The 14,885-nt window shown below is 39.7% G+C and overlaps 1 protein-coding gene across 6 annotated transcripts in view; it reads left to right on the top strand.

Annotated features, from left to right (window-relative positions):
* The window catches only part of brip1 (BRCA1 interacting protein C-terminal helicase 1), an 83,120-nt gene that overhangs the window by 49,877 nt on the left and 18,358 nt on the right, over window positions 1–14,885 (top strand). For 4 of the 6 annotated variants that reach the window (XM_037775260.1, XM_037775258.1, XM_037775259.1 and 1 more), the window contains 5 exons: window positions 473–955; window positions 1,319–1,386; window positions 1,891–1,969; window positions 2,094–2,306; window positions 2,553–2,695. In XM_037775260.1, coding sequence (XP_037631188.1) covers window positions 473–955; window positions 1,319–1,386; window positions 1,891–1,969; window positions 2,094–2,306; window positions 2,553–2,695 — 986 coding nt within the window. Of the gene's footprint in view, window positions 1–472; window positions 956–1,318; window positions 1,387–1,534; window positions 1,859–1,890; window positions 1,970–2,093; window positions 2,307–2,552; window positions 2,696–14,885 lie in introns of those variants that run through there. The other 2 variants (XM_037775262.1, XM_037775261.1) reach the window with 2 other exon arrangements.

Genomic DNA, 14,885 nt, shown 5'->3' with positions numbered 1-14,885 from the left:
CCCATTTGAAAATGGCCATGCCAGTTTTTTCCCGCCAAAATTAAGCCTAACTTACGCGTTATTTAGTGTTCTTCCCGAAAAGGTAACATGATATGGTTGGTACCAATGGCTTCCTTAGGTTTTTTTAGTTTCATATGAAACCATCTTCACTAGCTTTAAGACTGCAACCTCTGAAAGACAGAATAGTGTCCGGGCCCGCCGGCACGCTGTTGGATTGTTAAGAGGTTAATAGTTTATATAATAAAAGATTGATATTTGACGTCTGTATTGATACAATATTGCCACGCAAAATATTGCGATACTATGCTGTATTGATTTTTTTCCCTCACCCCTACTGCCCAATGCAGATTTAAGGAACAAACACCGGTTACACTAATCACTTCTCCAACAACATTGTTTATTCCAGCTCAGGAAAACATGACTGCCAGATGTGTCTATTTGCTAAAAAATGTGACTTTCTGTTAATTGACAGGTGGAAGCTGTAAAGCCAAGAGTGCAGGGAGAGTCAGTCTTCAGCAGATTAAGACCAGGAGCAGCCAGAGGCAGACTGACAAGGGTCATGATCATGAGTTAAAGGTGACGATGATGGTGGGGTTGAAGAGCAGACCATCCCGAGCTAGACCCGTCAGAGTAAATTGCTCAAAAAAAGACGTAGTTCAAGAGAATGCTCATCAGGCACATTTTTGGCCAGAGGTTCAGGACGATGGCGGGATTACCTGCCAATCTAGCGTAAATGACAGAGTGACGGAGTCAGGAAAGCCCTCTGTGGTTGTAAGGAAACACAAAGCTCTTAAAATAGTGCCCACCACACCTGGTAGTTCCACAAGGACTGAATTTGACATTGTGACTCCCAAACAAGAAGACATCGGGGGTCTGCAAGAAGCTGGAGCAGCAAGATGTAGTCCTACTAGTCCAGAAGTGGATGGTTCAGGAAATCAGCGCATCGAACCAAAAGGTAAACTAATCTATAGAGAGCTTGTACAGTCTGAACAATCAATGCATGCACATGCCAGGGTTGATGAGCACACTGGAGAACATTGAACACAGTAGTTTACAATACATTACAAAAATGCATAAGGGAGAAATTTGGCTTTACATTGTGCAATGCAGATAAAATACAAGACTAAAAGACAGAATTACATCTTGACTCAAAGTGTTGAATCAGCTGGTTTTATTGGCAAAATATCACTTTAAATGCTGTCCAATATTTTCGACAATATATCATTGTTTTATATCCTGCTGCATTGGTGTTGTTTCTTGGTATGCAGCTACTTTATTTGTGTAAACTGAAACTTAACTTGCATTTTTTTCAACCAAGCTATAAAGGTTCAGAGATCTTGCCAGCAGAAACGCAGGAGATTTAAGAAAACCTCTGCAAAAACAAAGGTAGGTGACTGTGTTTGTCTTTTTCCTTGTATTACAATATTTATGATTTTATGAATTGAAATAATAGCAATAAATGCTGCCACAGTGCTGCTGTACACATGGCGTGATAGATTTGGCACTTGGTCTGTTTTCTTTGTGCTGCACGCAGAAGCACGTAAAGAAAACACAGTGGATGGCGATGGGTCATATGATTGTGTTCCACATCCTGTATGAACACTGAAAATAAAAGTCTCTGACAGACAAAAAGCTGTCTAATGTCAACATGCAACATGCAATACAGTACATGACCGAAGAGTAGGACTGAAATTGAAAAAAGTTAAGCACTTAGAAATAACTAGAATATAGAAACAAGAAATTTGAATTTTTTCTGCTTTACGGGCAGTGTCTGTGTTATGAATCTGCCTGATTCCTGTGTGAAATGTGTTATCTCTGCCAGGTGAAAGCCTGTGGGGAGATCATGTGTTCAGTCTGTCTGTCTGTCTGTTTTTTTTCTTCTACTTACAGAGAGTCAAAGATCACAAGCCATGCTGTTTGGGACTCTACTGTTCTATGTGTGAAAAGGAGCTACTTCCTGTGGCACATGGTAATTTCTGAGAAATCCTTGTTTTGTTTAAATGTTTTACGACGGCTAAATATTTTGAGTCAAACCATTACACAAAGTGGATGTGTTTCATTTTGGCTTTGATTTGATTTTATGCATTTTTCAGGTGCACTGCGACGAGCCATTTGTGAATCTGAACATCTAGCTTTTCTGGGAAAAGACAGATTTAGTCCTGCAGCAACGAGCCGCCGCTGCCAGTGTGCACCACATCAGCCATCAGTTTCAGACAAGTCATGCTCACTGCTGGTAGTCCAAAGTCTCACATCACTGAAGGCCTTAAGGACGGCTCTGCAACCCGACTGTGACGGCAGTTTAACTGGTGGGTTGACAGCTGGTTTGATTACACTAGAACAGAATTAAAAAAGAAATAACTGTAAATGATTACAGATTTATTTGGAAAGATTAAAACACTATGCTTATCCCATCCCCATTGTTTTAAAACAGACATACAACAACATTCATATGAACATGTTAACCTTTCACTTTGATCCTTTTATGGCACATTTTTTTCCCCTCTGAAGTCGGTAAAGTTACATGGTGTCCCACTGCTTTTCCATTCATGCAGCATATAATGCCATCTGGAATCCTGAGGAGGGCTCTGTTACCAGATTTCTGCAGTGCAAAGGCTGTTTGTCTCAAAGCCCCGTTCTGTCTGCGGCTCTAATTGCAGCAGAGATCCAGCGCCCTCGGGACGTGACTCAAGATCAGGTAAACTTTATGAATGTGCATAAATTGTGAAAGTGTGCGTGCTCAATGTGCACATACACGGTGTCATTTAGAGATCCTGATTGTCATGTGGCAGAAACCACAATCCAAATGATTAACACTTTCACACTATCGGCCAATGTCACCCTTGACCAACTTGTCATTTATTTTTAAAATAAGGCAGTTTCAACATAATTTTCTCACTTCTAACATGAAAGTACGGAGCCCCCATATACCACTAGGAGAAATTTTTTATTAATTTGTGCCCTCAAGTTAGTTACTTGTTCAAGTTACATCATAGTGCACTTCCTCTAATCATTCCTGACAGTCCACGCATTGCTGATGTATGGAGCCCACCCCTAGATGATGTAATTTACTTCGGTGAAGTTGGAGAGATAATGAAAGATTAAAACTTCCTGGATCAATAACTCATAACCGAAACATTAAAACACAAACGACGGCTCTTTCTAACCGTAGTAAGGTACACAACGAGCTACAACCTTATTTTAATCACAACGAGCCGTCCTTCGAGCTGGACACATTACATTGGTCTCTATGTGCAGCTGGCTGTGAGACGGTCAGGGACCGTCTACAAAGTGCAACGCCGAAAACAGATGCTGTAAAAAATATTCACTAACTTCCATCTTATGCAGTGTAGTGCCACCAAAATTACTTCACACATCAATGATCTCCTCATAGTTGTACTACAACGCTTAGTTTGGAAAAAATGTTTTGGCTTAGTTTCTACAAATTGGACACATGCTGTGCCAGGAGGCACATTTCAATCAATAACCACTCCCTCCCCTCCATAATCCAGTGGTAACAAAACAGAGGCACAGTACAAAATGTCACAGCTTCGAGGAATGCCTCAGCCGGGTTTTATTGCCTCATTGATTTGTAAAATCCTTAAGCTGCTTTTTTTTATGATGTGCCTTACAGACAAATATTTTTATTGAATGAATACAATGCACATGCATCCATTTTTTTTCTTGAAAACCAAAACCCAAAATTTATTACAACAACATTTTATTCTGTGTGATAGCTATAGACAGAAAATAAAACAAATGCCTGGGTTCAGTTGACGTATGTCTCAGCTTTTAAATCATTTGGGAGGATGTATATTTAGCTTTTTATCTGTAATGTTTTATGTATTCATAACAAGTATATTGCTTAGAAGTCAGTTCACACCATCAGAGTTTATTTATTAATCTGGTATTAGAGGAGCAGTACATTATTTATGGTATTTCACAAAGATTTCTACATAATGGAAATTTTGAATGAAAACCTAAAAATGACACATGACGCTGTATATTCTCATTTTCTTATGCTATTTTTGTGCAAAAAAATTATTCACTTTTATTCATTTTTGTGTTTTAAAATACTTAGTTTATTGTAGATGTTTTGTTTCCTCTGTGCCTGTTTAGCTGTCACTTCTCTTATCCCATTAAAATGTAACGTCTGCACCAATCCAAACTTACAGTTACCAGGAGTATCCAGTGTAGTCACTGTGACGTCCTTTTGGTCCGGCGGATGTTTAAATGTCAAACACTTAAGATTATCACTGTGAGCTGTCAGATTACAAAGATTAACCCTGAATGACTGGTAGATTCAGGTTAAACTGTAACTTTCCAAACTCTACTTTCAAAACGGAGTTATCTCATCATCTTGGGCCAATCATTTTGGTATTTGGATGAAAAAAACAACACACTTCCTCATGGATTTTATAAACCGGTGTGACACAAATATATTTATCAAATTGCCTAAATGAAGATACATTTACCAAGTTGCTAAAATAGGACTGATGATTGTACAGTAGTTATTGTGGAAGTCCATTGCTTCAAATGACTTGTCAAATATTAGTCAAATTAATCTTTTAGCGGATTTTGTTGATACGTAGGATGAGCTGTATTTCAAATACAAACATGTTTCAATCTAAATAAGTTGTTTTTAGACAGGTTCAATGGCGTTCAATTTAAGGTAATTTGATGATGCTTTTCAATCAGGAAGCTCAGCGATCGATAAGCAGTGACAGATTATAGAGCGGATAATGTCATATGTCACACTTTGACAGTTGGTCAAACTATCTACCCTGCATCAGGGAAAAGCATCTGTCACCAAAACACCAAAGATATTCCCAATTAAAACTTGAATTGATGATTCAAGAAAACAAATGTCAAACAAGGGGAAAGAAATATAATTTGGCTATGTGCCCAGATTTATTTACATGAAGTCGCAAGAAATTTTTATTTTATATTGGGGCTACAGTGAATAATCATTAGGTAGTTGTGTCAGGTCAAGCATCTCATACACATCAGTAAATACCTCTTGCCACGGCCGTCCTCATATTCTTCTTTATGCACATTTATCTTTTTTTTTTGCTGTGACAATAAATGTGCAAAATTAGTGAAACATTGCTGTCCACTTAATCCAGATTTTATGGAACAAAGAGGAACATTTTGCTCTATTCTGTTCGGCTTTGTCTTGTGTTGCAGTTTTAGATTTCAGTAGATACTCCCATGTGACATGTTTAGATCTAATAGACTTGTTTGTGAAATAGCCTCAACATTTTGGCCATCTGGATCCCAGTGTGTATCTGACTAAGCCCACCGGACGAACACACGTCTCTGCCCCCCTCTGCTGCGAGGGGTTTAGGACACACTTTGGTCCACCCTTCACTGTTTTTTCGGACGCTCGCATGATGCGTTTCAAGTTCCTTCTGTTCAGCTGTGAATTTGACAGACACCATATTGCACGTAAAGCTTTGGAGTCTGTCTGGGTGCAATCGCCAGACACCCAAACCCCAGTCTGTATGCAGCCACATAACAGACTCCAACACTCTTGGCGTGGGGCATGACACACTCACAACAACTTTATTGACCACCGTCAATTTGACCTGTCAATCTCAATTTGTCATTGTCATATGTCACTCCTCATCCCTCCAAGAACTGCCTAATCTTTATATCTGACTTGCCGTCATAATTGTACATAAAGTAGTTAGTGCGGGAGACATTCCATGTTCAGATAATAGGAGGGCACGCAGACACCGTGTGTGTTTTGATATGCTTTGTTATAGCACAGATGAGATCGGAGGCTATAGTGACCTTTAATAAAAGGCAATCTTCGTGCACCAGTGGATATTAAAGATGATTATTTTCATCTGAGTGATTTATTTGTAGCACAGAATGAATTCTGTTCAGCAGCTCCATTTGAACAGAAAAGAAAGAATTCATCCTGTAATGTGAAATTCAAGTTCGTATTTTTGTATCAGATATTTTTGTATCAGATGGCACTGAATAATTGATCATTTTAATTTCTGCAGTTGCATTAAGGGTTGTGTTGTTACTCCGTAAAACACATTTACAGTATCGTGGAGCTCATGGCCAATGTCGTCCTTGACCGTTTGTCATTTTTTAAAAGAAGGCAGTTTCAACATCATTTTCTCACTTCTGACATGAAGGAATTTGCACAGAATAATTGTTTTGTTTTTGCATCATCGTTCATTCCATGTCGCTTTACAACATTATCTTCATCAAGATGTCATTTAGGAACATTGTGGCAATGTAAAACTCAAGAAAATGACCTATCCAAACCCTTGTCTTCACCTTTCCTCCTCCCAATAGTCCCTCTCCCACAAAAGAAAATAAGTAAGTACATAAATACAAATATGAACATTAAAATATAAAATATAGGGTATATTTATTTATTTTCCTTTATTATAACCAGGTTAGACCCACTGAGATCAAAGATCTCTTTTACAAGGGAGATCTGGCCAAGATAGCAGCAACACAGTTATAGTAAAAGTAACAGACAACACATAAATTAACAACATTAGAACTTGCTCATAAAAAACCCTCGCACACAGACAACCTGGACTGCAGTCATTTCACCAGAGCTTTAAACTCATTCAAGGTAACTACGTTTTGAAGTTGAAGATCAGATTGTAAATTATTCCAAGCATTAGGTGCCGAAAACCTAAAAACTTTCTTTCCCAATTCAGTTCGTACTTTGGGAACAACAAATTGCGAAAATGTCCATAGAACGAAGATTACGACTTCCATGTTTCCTTTTTAAAAGTGATGACAAGTAAGAAGGAATTATACCCAGTATGCTTTTGTAGATAAACACATACCAATGACTGAGGCGACGAGCACATAAGGATGACCAATTCACTTCAGAGTAGAGTACACAATGATGAGTAAAAGAACGACAGTTTGTAATGAATCTCAGTGACCCGTGATACATCCTATCCAGCATGCGAAGACAATGAGCAGAAGCATTCATGTACAACACATCTCCATAGTCAATAACAGGTCAAAGGCTAGATTCCACCAGTTTCTGTTTCACACAAAAAGAAAAGCAAGACTTGCTTCTGTAGTAAAATCCTAATAAGAGCTTCAGCTTTTTTACAACATACTGAATGTGCTCCTTAAAAGAAAAGTGGTCATCAATTAAGAATCCTAGATATTTAAAAGTAGATACCAACTCAATTTGTTGACCATTTCTCTTTACAATGTTCTCAGATAGTGCTGATCTTACTGTTTTTTTGAAGTGGTAAAGAACATACATTTTGTTTTGTCTGCATTAAGAACAAGTTGCAGATGACAAAGCTGTTCTTGTACCCTATCAAAAAGCATGTTGTAGATATTCAAAGGCCTTAGCATATACATATATAATACAAATTGTAGTTTATACACTATCTCTAGAGATTAGAAACATTTTCTAAATACAAATGTTTATATTGTTTGCTTCCCAAAACAAAAGTGCTAAATAAACTTTGTGTTTTATGATAGAATTTGTTTTGAATCACATATTATTTTTAAATAGAAATAAACAGCTTTGGTCACTGTGGTTCATTAGGTGAAAATCCAATGATATTGATTTCTTTAAGCGTACGTCGCCTGATCAGGATTGCTTGACCGGATCATCTGGTAGTAGAGGGTCTTTAGCAACCTGGAGCAGCTGTTAGAACTTGGCTTGAGTCATAGGTTTGGAGCTCCTTTGGATAATAAACCCAGATTTGTTTCAGAGGGTCAGTGGAATTAGACACCTAATCTGACTATGTGGTTTTATAAGATGACTAATCTTGATATAGACATCCGTTGTTTGGGCTCATCTTAGTGTGCTTACACCATAAGCTGGTTAATGCTATAAGTGTGATTGTGGCAACCATTTGTCAGCTGAAAGGCTGATGCCTTTTCAGTTGTGCATATTGTAGTAAGGTCTCAGCAGGAGAGCATTAAGTACTGGCAATTAGCCATTTATGCAACCCTTACCCTGTTTATGGTCGAAATCTGACAGAGATAAGAGTCTCTGATCCATTAAACTACTTAAGTTCTTTGTGTTGTATTATGTTGAAGTTTTTTCAGTAGCTGTTGTCTAGCTGTACATAATGTTGCACGTTCATGTTCGTCCATATTTTTAAGTTGTGTGGTTGTTCAGTTGATGCTTTCATGTATGAATTTGGTCACCAATTACATCGGTTTCAATACTGTTGTGGTGATTTTGATTTGCAGAACATGAGCATAAAATAGTAGGGAATAATTATCCAGCTCCATTTGGTTTCTTCTCTCATTGATTTTTGAGTAGCTATGTCATTATCCTTTTCGAAATCAATACAGTTGAACTTCTTTTATTGGGGATGTAATGAGATGTGTCACTCTACCACATAGACCGGTCGATAGCATCGATTGATCTGCTCTTGACAGAAGTAAGAGTTAAGGCTAAGAAACACTCATTTTGACCCTATTATAATGTACCACTTTTCTCATGCTTCTCATGTCCAGCACGATGACATTTTTTGCCAATAGTGAAATATTGGATAGATTGCCATTGAAATATGGTACACACCATCAACCTCCAACCATCTGGTCAAAATTTTCAATTTGTCCAATACTTGACATTCCCATCCGCTTCATCTTTGTGTTTTGTTATAATTCGCAAATGTTTGCACACTAACAAAACATTAAACCTGCTTATCATCAGCATGTTAGCATACCGATGTTAGCATTTAGCTCAAAGCACCACTGTGCCAAAAAACAGCCTCACAGATTGGCTGGCATGGCTATAGCTATAGACTCCTATTTGTCTCTAACAAGTCTTGCAAACGAATAGAAAAAAATATACTGTTTGTTATTGCCTTCCAAAATTACACTGTACTATATGAGCGTTTTCTGATTTGATGGTTCTACGAGGACCACCTCGTTTGTCAGTATTATTACATGCAGCAGTAAATCAATAAATGATTCATATGATCTGCCACTGCTATGGTTAAGGTTTGCATAGGAACTATAACTATTTGGGTATAGTTGAGGAGAGATGGAGTCGTGGTTAAAAGAAAATAATGCTGACTGGAAAGGATCAACAACCTACTGTGTCATCTACCCCATCCTTTCACCCAAACCTGTTCCTAACAAGGTTTGGCAGCAATGATAGCAATGTCATGCTACTTTTACTGTTGCTCCTGATAGAAAACCACCAGAGGAGTAGGCATATTGTTTTTCTTTTTCTTAAAGAAAGCCAAGTTTCTACTGTAGCTGCTCATACATACACCGATCAGCCATAACATTATGACCACCTGCCTAATATTGAGTAAGTCCCCCTTTTGCTACCAAAACAGCCCTGACCCGTCGAGGCATGGACTCCACTAGACCTCCGAAGGTATGCTTGTGGTATCTGGCACCAAGCCGTCAGTAGCAGATCCTTTAATTCCTGTAAGTTGCGAGGTGGGGCCTCCATGGATCGGACTTGTTTGTCAAGCAGATCCCACAGATGCTCGATTGGATTGAGATCTGGAGAATTTGGAGGCCGAGTCAACACCTCAAACTCGTTGCCATCCACATGATGTAAAAGAAAACGTGATTCATCAGAACAGGCCACATTCTTCCATTGCTCCGTGGTCCAGTTCTGATGCTCACATGCCCATTGTAGGCGCTTTTGGCGGTGGACATGGGTCAGCATGGGCACCCTGACCGATCTGCGGCTACGCAGCCCCTTACGCAACAAACTGCTCTTAACTGTGTGTTCTGACACCTTTCTATCGGAACCAGTATTAACTTTTTCAGCAGTTTGAGCTGCAGTAGCTCTTCTATTGGATCGGACAACACGGGCCAGCCTTCGCTCCCCACGTGCATCAATGAGTCTCGGGTCCGACCCTGTCGCCGGTTCACCGGTTTTCCTTCCTTGCACCACTTTTGGTAGGTCCTGACCACTGCAGACCGGGAACATCCCACAAGAGCTGCAGTTTTGGAGATGCTCTGACCCAGTCGTCTAGCCATCACAATTTGGACCTTGTCAAAGTCGCTCACATCCTTACGCTTGCCCATTTTTTCTGCTTCTAACACAAAGTTCAAAGTACAAAAATCATACATTATCTAAAAGACCATGAGACGCTCTCAATAAAATCATACCATCATGGACAGCTTGATTAGTAGGCCATTGCAGCACACCCTCTTTTCATTGACTACCTGCTCTTAGTCGCCATATGTTCTCCTGAGCTGCATACTGTAGTTTGTGTTACTTTAAACGATGATGTCTCGTAAATCTGTCCTGGGAAACATTTGTTTCTCATTTGGGAAATGGCACTTGGGTTCGAGTTGAGGTTTCGGTCCGGGGGAGATGACCTCTCTCTTTAAGCAGCGCTCCATTAGCCTGGTATGCTGCAAAAAAAGAAAGTGAACTGTCTCTCACTAAGACATACTGAGTTATTAGCACACAAAGGCTCTGTATCTTCCTGAGTCACAGACCTGTCTCATGTTGAGGACAGAGAAGGTGGAGATCACAGAAAAGACTTCACAGGCTTCTTCCACCTGCCATTAGATGGTAAATTACCAGGTCCCTGAAGGTGTAGCTCGGCTGTGAAGATGGCAACAGTCCTAACAGATAAATTGTACAGTACACTGAAGCTTTCAGCCCAGCCCAGGGTTAGCAGGGATTCAAACCGGAAACAGCCCGGCATTTAAACAACTAGGCCTGCGTTGGTAGTAGGGCGTGTAGTTTAAGGTATTGAAAATGATCCAGGAAGTCCAGTTGGAGTAACAGAATGATGTTTAAAAAGGCTTTTTAAAAAAAACAACACGGTTGTTTTTAGTACTCTGGAAAGTTTTCATGATGGCAGCTTCATTGCCGGATGATGTGGCGTTGCAGCAAAAATTGAGCCAAATTATTTGGCAAAGTAGTGAATATTCTGAGATAAGGTGTGAATGCAAGTTGCTGAAGAAAAGTGCACGAAGATGAATATTGACAGAAGATGTCTCAGAGTATCGTATTGTGTCAATACATTTTAATTATACCTCTGCGACAACGTAATCGAGGGTATACGTATAGCGCTCCACGTGTCTGTCCTTCCGTCCGTCCGTCCTTCCATCCATTCGAGTGTCACCCTTTCGTTTCCGGAGCAGAACTCGGAAACTATTTAACTGAGGAACTTCAAAATTGGTTTGATGGTTGACAGTGTGGTCTAGTTGTGTCTTTTGGGGGTTAAAAGTTCAGGGTGCCCAAAATTTTTGCAATTTTAGCCAAAAACTGTGATTTTTTTCAACTCAAAAACTATTTCACTTTCACACCTGAGCTAATAACAAGCTAGATTGTGCTCAATAGACTAATTCCATTAGTTCCAAAAGGGCAAAACCATTGGCCCTACTTTGATAGGGGTCAAGCAGTGAGCGGGGGTATGTGAGCCATGCTCACTTTTGCCCTGTTGCATTAGACAGCACTTTATCTAGAAATTACATTCATATCGGACGATTCTGCCGGTCCAGAAATACCAAAACCAAACATTTGGTGCCAATGCAGGAAGCACTGTGCCCTGTAGGGAGGTGTGAGGTAAGGGTGTGGTGATCGGGGTGCTGGATAGGTGTATAGTGTGTGACTTTAATGCGGGAGACCAGAGTTTGAATTCTGTTTGTTTTATTAAATAACCACCATCTTTCTCTATCCTTTAAGCATTCATTATTCATACTTTATTTACCATAACCATGATCTAACCTCCTAACCATGTTGTATTTGCCATGCAAACATATTGTAGAGATAAATAAATGTAACATTGGCATTGAACGTTACACAATAGTGTCACCGAAAGTAATGCAGGTTTTTGTAGAATCATCCAATATCAGCGTTCTGCTTGGCAGTAGGGTTGCATTCGATTTTGATAAAGCTGAATAATATAAATGTTTGGAGTTACAGTTATGATCCCAGGGTGGAGTTTTTGCTGACACACATGGGCAGATGTGGGGAAACTCCCTCAGATACGCTTTAGCACTCCTACACTTGGGAATCCTTCTGCAAATATTTCAGCAGATCAAACATGTTACTTATCACTCATCTCCCGCTAAATGCTCCGCTATTCTCTCCTCGACATGATGGATTGCCTTTCTTTTTTGCAAATTGAGGGTGAAAGGTGAGGTATTAAAAGCTGTCAGAAAGCTAAGTTGGAGTTTAGGACTTACAGATATGCGAGGTGATGTGTTGAGAAATGGGAGGAGTGGAAGCACTGTGCTGTTGGTGGTCCAGACCTGTGTAAATATTGTAAGTGTTGGGTTCAAGACGTTTGCTAATGAATGCAAAACCGTTCAAAATGTAACTAGAACTAAATAGATGCCCCTTACAGGTGTGGGGCTGGACAGAGCATTGTTCGTCCATGGTTGTATCTCTTAAAACATATTATATTTCCTCCCCGTTCCAATTATGTCACAACTATTCTTACCACACACAGTTATTCGAAGCGTTGAGGAAAATCCCAACAGAGTAATGACGGGAAAGTCCTTTGTTCTGGCCTCTTAGTGGAATATGTAAGTGCTGACAGACGAGACTATTTAAGAACAGGAGCTCCTTAAATCAAACAGGACACACTCAGTGTTTAATTCTGTGGCAACATACTCGAGAGCTTGCCCTGACTCATCACTCTCTCAAAGCTCGCTGGCACACCTCGCCGTGGGAATGACACTTCTCAACCCATCTCTGTTTGAACAAGTTGATTCCACTTTCTCTGTGCTCTGTGTCGGGCATTCAGCAGCTTTTCCGATTTATAATGGAGCGCCGGCTGAATGCACAAGCTCAAACTTCAAAAAAGGGTTAGCAAGTGTTGAATACAAGTCCTAAGTGTGCACACGAATGTGCCTACCCCTCCGTTTGAAGTATGAATTGATCCTGTTTTATTGTCGAAGACCTGGCAGGTTCACATAGAGGTGTGGACAGACAGGCATCAATACAACTTGCTGCTGAGCTCTATGAATTTCCCCAATATACTCTATATCCCAAATGTAAATTTTGGTGGCATGCTGCTCACGCTCAAGTTAGCACTGTCAACACAGATTAAGATTGAAATGATCCATTTCATTTAGTCATCTTTGTGGCCAAATTGTTGATGGAATATGTGATTATATCTGATTATGGTGAGAAAATATAGAGGAAAGGTGAAACAAATGTATTCCTTTAGCTTTAACTACTCACATGTGACACGCATTTTGTTTTGAATTATACATTTAAATACATATATATTCAATTAAATGTATAACAATTTAGAACAGAATATTAATCAGCAACGTTTTTTATTAACCATTTAGGTCGAGTTTCTGTTTCATAAAAGCTGAAAATCTCTGGGTTTTGAGTTGTTGGTGAGACAAAACAAGACATTTCAAGGTGTCCGCCTTGAGCTCAGGGAAATTGTAATGGACATTTTTTAAACTATGTTCTGATATTTTGTAAACTAAATGATAAATTTGTTAATAAAAATACAAATTAGTTGCAGCCATAAATAAAAAAACAAACAAACAGAAAACTGAGCGTGCACAACTGCAGGTAAGTAGGGTAGGTAAACGGTGCACCACGAAGCTGGTATACTGGAAACAGTAATGATCATTTTTACCATTGCCTTAGTTTTTCCTTGCAAATAAATTTGACTAATTTGGGGATTCGTTCAACATCTGTCTGACTGTTGATGTTTCTCAACTTATTTTAAGCGATGCTGTCAACTTGACATGGCCCAAGTTGTCATAAATTGGAATTATCATTTAATTGGTAGAAGAGTGACTGGAGAGTTTCAGCTCTACGTTGTTTGAGCTCTTCCAGTCTGACAAGAATAAAATGCTTCCACAAACACGGAGTTCTGCAAAATGTTATGTATTATACAGCATATTCACCACAAACTTTGTAGTATCATAACCCATTTTCAGAAATCAGTTTAACTCCATTACACATATTCATGCTATAAGGCACGGAGCTGATGTTGCAGGTGTCCTCTAGAGACTCTCCCAGCGCTACCAGTCTAATGGGAATTCAGTCACGCATCAGTGTCCACAGCTCGCTCTCAACACTCCCTGTTCGTGTCAGAAAACAAAGGCCACGGGCGTCCCCGCAATGCATAGCCGCTGGGGCAACCAGACAACACCTCTAAAGCAAACAAGCTTACCCGCTCTTTATAACAGCGGCATAATGCTCGGCTTTTGTCCCCTCCAATCCTCCACCCTGGTCCTCCTGCTCTAGAACAGGTGCCACTTGAAGTTGCTTTGTTTCTTCAATTCCAAAAGCCCATCTCTTTTTATATTTGCTCTCCTAGCCGACTTTGTAGGTGACTTTCTCTTAATGTACTCAACAAACCTTTTATATTGTGTGATGCAGTGAAAGCATGGCTTAGTAAGTGTGCATTTGCGTGTGTGTGCTGCTACTTTTATGAAAGGACACAGATTCTTCCTGTGAGAAATGACACAGCTCTATCCCCTTCTGACTGTGATGTGGGTGAGACAAATATTCAATTAGATGTGGATGAAATAATCTGAGCATAAACGTTCATTCCTGACCTTGGAAATAGTGGTTTGACAAAACATCTTAACTCATTTTCACTTTCGCTTTCACAAGCCAACATTTAGTCCACTTTAATCGACCTCTGGTGCGGTTCGTTTGGGCCGTTGTGAATCAGTAATCGTACTTTGGTGTGAACCAAAACAACCGGTCCGAGACCGCTTCTGAGAGGCGGTCATGTCACCGCCGGCTCAGTCGTCACCATGTTGAGAGCCGTGCAAATACAATAAAAATTCTCCTTTTAGCACCTTTAACATTATCTTAATGTTGTTCTAAGAAAATGTTGTAGATGTTTTGTCTCTCTATAAACTAAAAGTCTCCTTAATGCCCATATGACCAACGTGATCAAACTAATAGATTGATTCAAGCAGCTTCCCAGCGTCGCCAAACAGATAGAGCC

Source organism: Sebastes umbrosus, chromosome 7 (assembly GCF_015220745.1).
Source record: "Sebastes umbrosus isolate fSebUmb1 chromosome 7, fSebUmb1.pri, whole genome shotgun sequence".
NCBI classification, from domain to species: Eukaryota; Metazoa; Chordata; class Actinopteri; order Perciformes; family Sebastidae; genus Sebastes; species Sebastes umbrosus.
This window is presented reverse-complemented; position numbering and strand designations above follow the sequence as displayed.